Source organism: Sorghum bicolor, chromosome 6, assembly GCF_000003195.3.
Source record: "Sorghum bicolor cultivar BTx623 chromosome 6, Sorghum_bicolor_NCBIv3, whole genome shotgun sequence".
Lineage (NCBI taxonomy): Eukaryota > Viridiplantae > Streptophyta > Magnoliopsida > Poales > Poaceae > Sorghum > Sorghum bicolor.
This window is the reverse complement of record NC_012875.2, coordinates 30,971,154-30,983,012: the sequence shown is the minus strand read 5'-3', so window position 1 is coordinate 30,983,012 and position 11,859 is coordinate 30,971,154. Positions and strand designations below refer to the sequence as shown.

Genomic DNA, 11,859 nt, shown 5'->3' with positions numbered 1-11,859 from the left:
ATTAAATATAGACAAAAATAAAAACTAATTGCACAGTTTACCTGTAAATCACGAGACGAATCTTTTGATCATAGTTAGTCTATAATTAGACAATATTTTTTATAAACAAACAAAAATGCTAGCGAAATCCAAAATCTTTTCGCATCTAAACAAGGCCTTAGTTGTGAAAATTTTTTGGATTTTGACACTTTCGTTTGTTTGTGATAAATATTGTTCAATCATGGACTAACTAGGATCAAAAGATTCGTCTCGCGATTTACAGACAAACTGTTAAATTAGTTTTTGTTTTTATCTATATTTAGTGCTTCATACATGTGCTATAAGATTTAATGTGACGGAAAATTTTGAAAATTTTTTGGTTTTTGCGTGAAGGCCTATGTCGCTTTTTGGGTTGTTGCCCGGCGGCTTGCCCGAAGGATGTGTTTTTGCTTTTTTCCATAAAAAAAAAAAAGAAAAACTAGCGCACGAGCCGGTTGGTTGCCGGACACGTTGGGGCCCCACACCCTCTCCACAAAATCCGCCAGTGGTGGGCCGTCAGCCAGTCAGCGACGAACGAGAGAGGCGCGAGGTTGCTGTCGTTGATTGAGCTGCGAACTCGGCTCTCCATGGCCTCCCCTTTCGTCCTCCTCGTCGTCGTGGCGGCGCTCCTCTTGCCGCCTGCCGTCTTCGCGGCGCCCGAGGAGCACCTCGTCACCGGCCTCCCGGGCTTCCATGGTGCCTTCCCCTCCAAGCACTACTCCGGGTAATCTCTTTATGCCGCCTTCTCTTTCTCTATCTCTTGGACATATGCTCGCAGCCTATATTTGCCCCCTGGAGTGCTTGTACGGTTCTTGTTGATGAATCTTACTCTCGCCGTACTGTGCGACGGCCGGTGGCTGCAGGTACGTGACCGTGGACGAGCGTAGCGAGCGCAGCCTATTCTACTACCTGGTGCTGTCCGAGCGCGACCCGGCCACCGACCCCGTCGTGATCTGGCTCAACGGAGGCCCGGGATGCTCCAGCTTCGACGGCTTCGTCTACGGGAACGGTTAGAAGTCTTGCTCTACAGCGTCGTCTGTGTCTTTTGCGGTTCTGCCGATCTACATTCTCGAGAAATTTGCTATTATAGGATTTCAAACGTGTGAGTTTCGCTATAATAGGATTCTAAACATCTGCTTCGCTATAACGACTCTCGAAACATTGACACTTTGCTATTATAACATCATGGCCTTCAAATAAACAAATTAAACTCAAATCTCTTCAAATTCAAATAGTCGAACAGCGTCGCGCCGCTCTTGCCCACCTTCGGCAGCACCACGGGCGGCGGCGGTGAAGCCTCCGTGGCGGCTTCCGCCGGCGCAGCAAGCTGGTCGGGCCAGTAGAAGAGGAACGTGTCCAGCGTGTCGTAGTAGTCGTCCGTGCTGCGGTACCCCTCCGGGCTGAACCCGCCAAACAGGAAGCCACCGCCGGTGTAGCCGACGACGACGCAGGGGCCTTGAAGTCGCACCGCCGGTGGAAGTCCGTTGCGCTGAAGCCGTCCACGGTGGCCTTGTAGCAGCACTTGAGCTCACGGTTTGCACCACCATTATCATGCACGCAAATCAAAGAAAATTAGTTACTGTTGCTATTATAAGACGGGACCTTTCACTTCTAATTAAAATCTATTATAACATCATGGTCTGTGATTAAATGAAAATATTTGAATTTAAAGAGATTTGAGTTCAATTTGTGTATTTGAAGGCCATGATGTTATAATAGCAAAGTGTTAATGTTTCGAGAGTCGTTATAGCGAAGCAGATGTTTGGAATCCTATTATAGCGAAACCCACACGTTTGGGATCTTATAATAGCAAATTTCTCTTCTGAGAGGCAGCTAGCTATATATGCTGATCTGATCAACAGGTCCCTTTAATTTCGAGCCTGGGAGCTCGCCTGGAAGCCTGCCCAAGCTGCAGCTCAACCCCTACAGCTGGTCAAAGGTAAACATCCATTACATTTGAGAGAGCTTCGCGAGGTGTCACTATCTATCTAGCTAGGAGTTGTTGGTTGCACTTTCACCTTCTGCCGTGAGTGCACGTAGGCAAATAATGCATTATATATTATTATCGTGGTTTGTTGCACCTGCAATCTTAAACCACATTTTTATAGAGAAACTATACTCCTACCATTCTAAATTAGAATTCACTTTTGCTTTGTTCAAGTCTAATCTCTCTATTTTTGACCAGCCAATAAATATATTTTTGATAGTATATTTCAAGGAGAAATTGACGAAATAAATTTGATGTTGTAGATGTTGGTGTATATTTCTATGAATTTAGTGAAGTTGAAAATGTTTGTCTTAGGATAAAACCAAAGCGAACAACAATTTCGAATGGAGTGAGTAAAAAATCCACTATTCTGTGTCCACATGTTTTTTTAAACTTGCTTGCCACTGGCAAAAAAAAAAAATGTTCATATTACCCATAGATAATGGTAAATAAAGCATTTCTTAGGTTTTGTTTGCCAGTTAATTCTGTGGTCAGCCTACAATCCATGTGATAATTAATTGAATTTTGCCACTGAAAAGGTCTCGAACATCATGTATCTCGACTCTCCTGCCGGTGTTGGGATGTCCTACTCATTGAATAAATCAGATTATATAACAGGTGACCTGAAAACCGCAGCTGATGCGCACAAATTCCTGTTGAAGGTACTCTGCTTTAGTAAAGCTTTACCATCTGTCATACACTTTGCTGGAAGAACCTGATGATGATGTTGATTCGGTCTTGCAGTGGTTCGAGTTATACCCCGAGTTTCAGTTGAACCCATTCTACATCTCAGGGGAGTCGTATGCAGGGGTTTATATCCCCACAATCACTGACGAAGTTGTTAAAGGTTGACACTGTTAATCAAAAGGTGGCTGGTCAGGTCAGAAAACTAGCATTATCCCAAGTCTATCTATCCTGATAATACATGTTCATGTGTCTTGACAGGCATTGAGAGAGGTGTGAAGCCAAGAATCAATTTCAAGGTTCTATATTCCCTCAGTCACATTCTTTAATGTTTTGTTGTATAATTCAGAATTGCACGCAGATGCAAAATTTTGATGAATCTTTTATAGTTAGAATCTTCCGAAATTTGTTCAGGGCTATCTAATTGGCAATCCAGCAACTGATGTAGACTACGATTTCAATTCATTTGTGCCATTTGCGCATGGGATGGGTCTCATCTCAACTGACATGTATGAGGTCTGTGGTTCAACTTTTATGCTAATATAATAATTTCTACAAGCTTGTTTACTATACAACTGTCTGCAAGCATATCCAGGCTACAGACGCAGCTACCGCATACCAATGTTACGGATAGTTTCATTTCAGACGAGATTGCTTACCAAAATCTATCGACCGACCAGATGTAATTTATTTCAGGACGTCAAAGCTTCTTGCCGTGGCACATTCTTTGGCACTTTAGATAATCTGTGCCAAGAGAAGATCGACAGAGTGCGCTGGGTAATGTGTCTCACCAGAATACATAAATCGACAACATCTGGGCAGTCTAGCTTAGGTTCTATAACAACTATTTTGGGTATGTGCAGGAACTGAAAGACCTGAACAAGTACAACATCCTTGCACCCTGTTACCATCATCCTGAAATCCAAGAGCTAGAGTTCAGCAAGAGCAGCTTACCACAGAGTTTTAGAAGGCTAGGAGAGACAGATAGGCCATTTCCAGTGAGGAAGCGAATGGCAGGGCGTTCTTGGCCCCTCCGCCTTGCTCTCAAGGATGGTCACGTTCCGATGTGGCCAGGCCTTGGTGGTAGATCACTTCCCTGCACGGTATGTAAACTATTAGGCCAATGTCCCTCTAGTTCACTGATCATGATGTTGTCATGTTTCTCTTCTTGCATATATAAAACACAAAATTTAATTTATACCATTGTTCTGTTTCAAGCTACTGCGCTAATTAAATTACCAATTCGTTCACAACATATTTCAAAATGTCACCATCATATCTTAGCTGAAAATTTATAGCTGATATTGCCACCTCCTTTTTACTCCATTTTATTTGACATTTCCATGTACATGACTACATGTAGAGTGATGAAGTTGCTACTACATGGCTGGATGATGAAGATGTTAGAGCTGCGATTCATGCCAAACCAGTAAGATACTTAGTGTGGTTGGAAAAAAATCCCATTTTTCGCACTAATCCTCTAATCTATGTGGGAAACTGATTCAACCAAATGGTGCATAATCAGAAAAGCTTAATTGGATCATGGGAACTGTATACTGCAAGAATAGACTTCACTCATGATACTGGGACAATGTTGACCTATCACAAGAAGCTTACAGGTTTGGGATATCGTGTGCTAATTTACAGGTACATATAAAACCAGTTAATCTGTCATTTGGGTATGTTAAATAAGAGTAGTTTCTAGAACTTTGTAGCGAGTATAGATAACTCTTTTCGGATTAGAACATACTTTGGATGTGTTGATCCTATTTCACATTTGGATTGGAAACAGAAAGCAAAAGTTTCATGTTTTATTGGTTGAATATATGTTTCAGTTCAAGGGAAAGAAGGTGAATGTAAAATCGTATGAAAACTTAATTTCATCTGAAACTCAGTCCTAATAAAGTAATAAATCTCACTATGGAAGTTTTAGTGCTACTACTGTTAAGAATAATTGGGATAATAAACTTTCCTTTGGCACTCGAATTTTGATCATATATGCTACTTTACTTGTATTGTAAAATGTTCCATGTACCCTCATAGATTTGCATTGGGTTCAGTATACATACCGTGCTTTGGAGACACTAACTATTTTATTGGTCTGTGGATCTAGTTACTGTACTGTCTAGAAGGCTAGTGCTGAAAGCTGAAAACATATACCTAAAAAAGATAACATAATCATTAAGTTGATCTAATGATTCTTGCTTCATTTTTTTCATAGAAACATGTCTAACAATTTCCATAGAATTAAAGAATGTATATATGATATGTTTGTCTGTTATGCTGCAGCGGTGACCACGACCTGTGTATTCCTTACCCTGGTACTGAAGCATGGGTGAAATCAATAGGCTACCAAGTTGTTGATAGATGGCGCCCATGGTACTTTGGAGACCAAGTTGCAGGGTATGCCGAACTCTGTCCTTTCTTTGCATTGCCACCATTATGATTGTCCAACTACATGTGTAGGAATTATTAGGGTCATTTATGTGCCATTTCCGTTGTCCATCAACCATTCACTTTATGAAATATTGCAAAAATTACCCTTAATGTTAATATTTTGTTGCAAAAGGTTCATCAGTAGGGGTGTAACTTGTATGGATATTCCCAAATTAACCGTTGGCTGAAGGGCTTCGTATCCATTCTATATCCGAATCCAGGCATTCAGTATCCATACCATAGGACCGTATCCAGATACTAAAATTTGGATATATATCATATATGATGTCGATACCCATTCATATCTTATCCGACATAGCTGATACTATTTGTATCTGAATCCAAACCCGAAGAATAATGTAGCTATATGTATTTGTATCAATATAGGGATCCATCCACATCAGATCCGTTTACATCCCTAGCCACCTCTATTCAGTTTTGATATAAAGTTCATCCCACTACACATTTGCCTAAGCAAATGCTGCCTTCTTTTAGTGATGTGATGATACTAATTTTTTCAAAGTCTACCAAAATGATCGATGAGGAAATACTTAGTAGTGTCTCACACCAGTTTCTCTACCTACAAAATTATTTATTTATTGTAAATAAGCACAGGGAATGAGCATAATCGTCCCAGCACTAAAATAAGCATGGCTAAGGTATAGCATGGCATGTAGTGACTCCATGTTGGTGAAAACAAGTAAAATCGGCTAGGGATGTGCATGGTGGGTTCGTTATTGCAATGGATTTGACTAGGGTTAGGCATTTCAGCAATTTCTTTTGGAGGGAACGGGGTGTATTCGCTCAAAACCAAAGTTGGCGTTCCATCGTTAAACTAATGCATGGATATCGCGTGGGATTGTCCAGATTATGGGCTGCCAACGAAGGATCAAAACCCTAGTTCTAACATAAAAAGAGAGAGGCCACATTGAGATACAGCACTTTCAGCGTGTTCCTAGGCGGTCACTACTAGAGTTGTCCTTCATTTCTGGTTCTAAATACCCTATGATTACTACATTTAAAACCAGAACTAGGCATACAAAAGCGATACCCAAATTTTGATACTAGTCGATAATTTTGCTTGTTCCATCACTTCTGGATGTTGTTAGTAGCTAGGGGGTGTAATCTTTAGCATCCACAATTCAAAGAATAAATGTTGCATACCTGTTTTTTAGCTTGTACTAATTAAGTGAATCGATTTGTTTGCACTATGGGGAAATTCACTGCCTTTATATGTCACCTCCTCAAGAAGACGACAAGTTATTCTTATATTGAATATACTCAATCCAATGGAAGTATTCCTCAAAAAAAATTCCGGTGGAAGTAACCCTTGCTTCATAATATGTCCAAAATCTACCATTAAAAGTACCAAAGAAAACTATCAATCAATCCTTGATGAGTGTTTTAACCATCAATCAAGCCTTGACTAGTTTCCTAATTTTCACTTTGTATACATGTTTAAGGATTGATTGATGCTTTTATTCGGTTATTTAAATGATAGATTTAGACAAACGTTATAAGACATAACCCACGAAATGGAAATATAGAGTGATGATTAGGCAACTTGTCGAGGATTTGATTGAGCTGATGAAACCCAAGGATTGATGCTTTTTTTAAAACGTATTTTTTTGAAATGTAGGATTGATGGTTTTCTCCAAGTTGAACATGTATATAAGGTGACAAATAAACATCCATTATAATGAGTAAACGAAGTGGTTGTAAGAGATAACCATGATAAACCAATTTTTTCCTCATAGATTCTCTTACAACCATTTCATTTACAACAATTTGATGGACAAAGCACACAATAAGAATTCTATGCTCCATTCTTCGTATTTCATGCTCCATTCTACATAGTGAGTAAGTTAGAGTTGTACTACAACCGTTCCACGTTACTTAAATGGGGGAGAACATTACAAACGAGACACTTATTGAGTCGAGCAACGAATGAGAATATCTTGCTAGTATAGTTGATACTTTGCCTTGAAATATAAACGAATGGTGGTGCTTTTCGAGAAAATGGCTATTATGGGACTCTAAGAATACTCACAGCCTTGCTAGCTACCCACTTGCAACTTGGAGTTGTAATCTGCATCCTCTGGCTAGACACACATTCATGTTTATCAACTAAAACGGTTACCTGCAAAACAAAAAAAAAATATTAGTCCGACAAAATATTATACTCACGTTAGTCCGACAGAATATTTATAATGATTTAGGTGGTGCATGAGCCGAGCTGATACAACATTGAAACTTAAAGCATGATTTGAGGTGGCACTAATTTCTTCGATGATCAGTACTGTTATATTGTTGTGTACAATGCTAAGCAAACAAGAATATTAAATACTTTATACGTCGCAGCCATGCCATAAAGTAACATATAAATTATACACATCGCTAAGCAAACAAGAATAGATTATACTGTACTAAGTACTAAGCCATAAAGTAATATATAAATTATATAAAACCCATGAAGTAATAGATACCGACGCTAAATTTACAGAAAACTAGAGAGCCAACTAGAAAAAAATATTCACCTCCACAGTTGCGCTGCCATCCAATTTTCTGCCATTTATCTTCCAGGGACAAGGGCCCGTCGATTTATCACCAGACTTGCAATAAGCCCTGTATCTCTGCTTACATGACTTCTCTACTCCTAGATGGAATTCCTTCTTGATGGCAAATTGCCGAACTGCCAACTTGAACTCTTCCATTGTTGGGTACTGTGTCCCTACCTTCATTGATGGGTTGTTCTTATCATATGAAATGATGATCTCACCCGGTACGACATCATTAGTAGGAATGGCAGCACCATCAATATCTTGCCCAAGCTCATTATCATTGCCTTGTTCATCCGTTCGGCAATCAAATCCTTGTGTAGGTATATTTGGTGTGCCCTCATCTCTCAAGCCTAAAAGCTCACACATCTGACTCTCACTCATAATTTCAATTCGACCTTCATCATCATGTGTCTCAACTATCTGTATGGTAGCCCAATCAACTCTTTCCATATTTTCTACGTCATTAACTTGAGACCTACAAAAAAAAATTCTAGTTTTACTACTGTCTTCTAATGATGTCTTCTAATAATAATGTACTGCTAAAGAAAATAAATCTAGTGCATCAATAATTAATGTACCTTTCTACTTGAACAACGGGAAGGTTATACTCTATTGCCGGAACAGGAGCAGTAGGCAGTAGTGCTCTTGCTTGGGCTGTGCATCGCTAGGGTTCTTCACTGCAGCCTGAGCGGCCAAGCCACCAGCCGTCGTGGCCTGCCCTCCAAGAGCCGCGTCCAGCTGCTGGAGGCCATCTGCTGGAGCCTCGGCTGGCTGTGGAAGGACGCCAGGCACCGCCATGGCCAAGGCAACAGGGCCCGACGCGCCTAAGGCACCGCCATCACCTAGGGCTAGAGCTTTCCTTGCCTCCGCGTGCATGCCGATCGCCTCAACGTGGACATCTTCGGCCGGAGGATCTCCCTCCATGAAGGGCTCACGTTGGCGTGGCCGTCTCGCGTGGGGGAGGGGAACGACGGGCGGCGGTCTTGGTGGCGAGCGGCGGTGACGGAACGAGCGCCGCGCACTCCCGCGAGACCTCGATGCGAATCGCGACCAGAATGAACCAAGTAATCACGTACAGAGAGATTAGATTAGCAGAAGGGCAATACGGTCAATACGATAAAATACATGTATTTCAGACTTAAAAAATGATTAAAATAAACCAAATGTCATGTATAGCTTATTGGCAACGTTTGGAGTCCTGTTTTAGAGAAGCCAATATTAGGAGTCCTATTTTAGCGAAGCGACATGTTTAGAGTCCCATAATAGCAATTTTCTCGTGCTTTTCCCATGAGAAAAGAAAATCCCGTATTGGATACCCTTTGTTTACCTTTGTTTGACACCCTCATGTACCAATCCTGGTGTTAGATGGCCAAAATATGATCGAAAAGTGGAAGATGAACTAGAAAATCACATGCAAACAGAAGGAATAAAAAGGATTGAATTTGACCGAATTTAATTTGGAAAGACACAGAAAAAACCAGCACAAGCTGATTTAGAAACCGGCCGGTTTGGGGTCCCTCGGCCAAAGGAATAGTCAAAACCGTCTTAGTCCTGTTTCTAAACCACTCCATGCTATTTTTTCTAGGGAAGGCTGCCATGCATTGTTGAAACCGGTCTAGTTCAGTTTTGGAACTGACCTAAGCTAGTTTTGTCAGTCCGAGTCCATGACATATTTTTCTTGTTGGAAACTCTTCCTAACTCGTGGAACACTTATAGATAAACTCGTGAATTCAGAGACATTAAAAATTGATATCTTAATTTGACATTTTTAAAAAAAGATCTTGCTACTTTGGTTTTTGTTGGCTTTCGTTCTAGTATTAAAAAGTACCAAGAGCACTTTGATAAACTCATGAATTCAGAGACATTAAAAATGGATATTTTAATTTGACAATTTTTAAAAAAGATCTTGCTGCTTTGGCTTTTGTTGGCTTGCGTTCTAATATTAAAATAACCGAGTACTTTGAGTTTCCCACTATTAATTAATTTTTACAAAGAAACATCAGCCATTGAAAGCTGAAGTATTTCTAGAGAATCTCATAACTCACATCGTCCTAACATGCATGTTATTGGGTATCATTCTGATAACTCAAATGATGAAAATATAGATTGTTTTGTTGCTGAATCTGTATGGCCAACACAAGCTAAATCAGTTGCTTGCTCTTCTCTCAAGCCGATTCACAAGAATCAACAAGAGGACATGAAATTTACATGTAAGTCAGTTGCTTTAGTCTGTAATAAGGAACAGCTACATGCATTATTCGATGCAGAGGCTGGGATATCAATATATTCCCTTTTCTAAAAAAAGTGCAACCATAATTTTGATGAGATGTTGAAAAATGGGTATATCAAATTGTCACATCCTTTGTCGTCACTTGATGAATTGAAGCACCATGCATATTGTAAATGGTATAATTATGTTTCTCATACTACTAATGACTGCAGTGTCTTCCATTGGCAAGTCCAACCATCCATTAATCAAGGGTGATTGAGTTTTATCTGGGATGCAAATTGATATAATGCTCTTCCCAATCAATGCTCTTGAATTAAAGAATTCTACTATTTTGGTTCGGTCCAATCAGACCAAAAAATGAGATAATTGGTGATCCCAAGAAAGACAACAGATTGAGAAGACCTGGGACAGCAAAGTTGTACTCGAGAGGTCTATGGATGGTCTAAAAACAAGCTCTCTAATAGCATGTTTGCCCTCCATGCACTGGAAATAAACAAAGACATTGGCAATTTTTTGCTCTATTTTTTACTATTCTTTTGTAGGAATATGCCACTCAAATAATAGTTGTGGTTTGAAAGTTCAATAGCGAGCCATAATTGGACTTTCCGAAAACATTGAATCGGCTTTGAGTTTCTTTATGACACAAAAGAAGTTTCCACTACTGGTTAAAATTAAAAGGAGCTTTACAAGCTCAAAACAAAGACAGAAAAAAAGAAAGGAAACAAGTTCTGCAATCCCTTCTAGCTATAGCTAGTGCTCAATTTGTGGAAAGTAGGCCTTCTTTGCCCAGTGGGTAATCAAAGCCTTTTAAGATTTTCGTATTTATATAACAAGACAACATCAAGGAAAAGAAAATATCTGGGAAGCAACTTGGTTGGACGTCATAAATCAGAATTCCTAAAGTTTGGTCCTAATTTGGCTTGTGTCATTGCAGATATACAGAAGGATACGGTCACAATCTCACCTTCCTCACCATAAAGGTACGCGGCTCAAGTTCCTTTACCTCTCCTTGTACCGGAAATAAATGAGACATCAGCAAATTTTGCCAGAGTTCTCTTCATTTTGTTTTTCACGAATGCCATGATAGTTCTTGTGACATATTTTTAGGGATAAATTTTCAATAAGGTTGAAAGGATTGGCAAATTTGCAATTGCCCTACAACAATTGGCATATGAATCTTGTTTTTTTTTACTACCATTTCGATAAAATTCAACACCTCATGGTTTGAATTACTTGGTCTAAATGAGGATCTCTACATGGCATCCATCAATTGCACTCATTCCAGGGAACAAAGGACCTCAGTGAATTTTCCATGGATGTCGGGTTTAAGTCTTTTGTTTTTTCACATGGTAGTGGCAACATTGCAGGGAGCTGGACATGCTGTGCCCGAGTACAAGCCCAAGGAGGCTCTCGCATTCTACAGTCGTTGGCTAGCAGGAGAAAAGTTCTAAGAAAAACAGGACCATTGCAGATTTTACAAGCCACCAGTTATTGGTCTTTTGGAATATCGGTGTCCCATGCATATCTTGTTCCTCACTCATCGAAAATTATTGTTGTGTATTGTGTGCATAGACTCAATGTAAATCAAGGCATCAGATCCAATAAGAAAGCAGGTTTCTCTGAAATGCTGTGTAACCCTTTCTGTACAGATGAAGAGATTGTTACGTGGGATCTGCACCTCAAATCTAGTGTGGTGGTGGAGGCACTATTCAATTAATCATGGTTTAGATCCATTGCCAATACTTTTTTTTGAGGGAATCAGGAGGGGTTGTCCCCTACTATGATTTTATTAAAAAACAAATGTACAGTTCCTAGAGAATCAAATCAGGAGGCATAAAAAGTATGAAAGAAAATCATTAAAATTACACAAAATTGTCTAGCCATATCTGCAACTGGGAACTAAAAACCTTCTTAGTCCTGAGCTTAACCCATGCTAATTCCTT

At 39.9% G+C, this 11,859-nt stretch overlaps 1 protein-coding gene and 1 long non-coding RNA gene across 4 annotated transcripts; one reads left to right on the top strand and one right to left on the bottom strand.

Annotated features, from left to right (window-relative positions):
* LOC8070920 (serine carboxypeptidase 1) lies at positions 409–11,649 on the top strand. Of its 3 annotated transcripts, XR_002454343.1 has the most exons (15): positions 527–742; positions 882–1,027; positions 1,881–1,957; positions 2,545–2,667; positions 2,750–2,852; positions 2,951–2,988; positions 3,104–3,205; positions 3,386–3,466; positions 3,553–3,792; positions 4,053–4,118; positions 4,215–4,336; positions 4,979–5,092; positions 9,792–9,896; positions 10,851–10,896; positions 11,284–11,379. XR_002454343.1 is itself a non-coding variant. In XM_002447601.2 (14 exons), exons 1-14 carry the CDS (start codon positions 606–608, stop codon positions 11,365–11,367), a joined length of 1,479 nt encoding a protein of 492 aa, XP_002447646.1. In that variant the 5' UTR covers positions 409–605; the 3' UTR covers positions 11,368–11,649. The 3 variants fall into 3 exon arrangements, 2 of the variants coding, with proteins under 2 accessions (XP_002447646.1, XP_021319520.1); XM_002447601.2 differs by lacking the exon at positions 9,792–9,896 and having other exon boundaries at positions 409–742; positions 11,284–11,649; XM_021463845.1 differs by lacking the exons at positions 9,792–9,896; positions 10,851–10,896; positions 11,284–11,379 and adding an exon at positions 10,129–10,563.
* Positions 5,099–9,779, bottom strand: LOC110436558. Its single transcript, XR_002454344.1, has 3 exons — positions 8,265–9,779; positions 7,663–8,161; positions 5,099–7,265 (listed from the first exon to the last, which is right to left on the bottom strand). It is a non-coding gene; the product is annotated as an uncharacterized LOC110436558 (long non-coding RNA).

Excerpts from the sequence above, each read along its gene's own strand:
- LOC8070920 (XM_002447601.2), top strand. The coding sequence starts at position 606 with ATGGCCTCCCCTTTCGTCCTCCTCGTCGTCGTGGCGGCGCTCCTCTTG. Across the intron at positions 3,793-4,052 it reads GTAGATCACTTCCCTGCACG|AGTGATGAAGTTGCTACTAC; the intron begins GTATGTAAACTA and ends GACTACATGTAG. Across the intron at positions 4,119-4,214 it reads CTGCGATTCATGCCAAACCA|AAAAGCTTAATTGGATCATG; the intron begins GTAAGATACTTA and ends GTGCATAATCAG.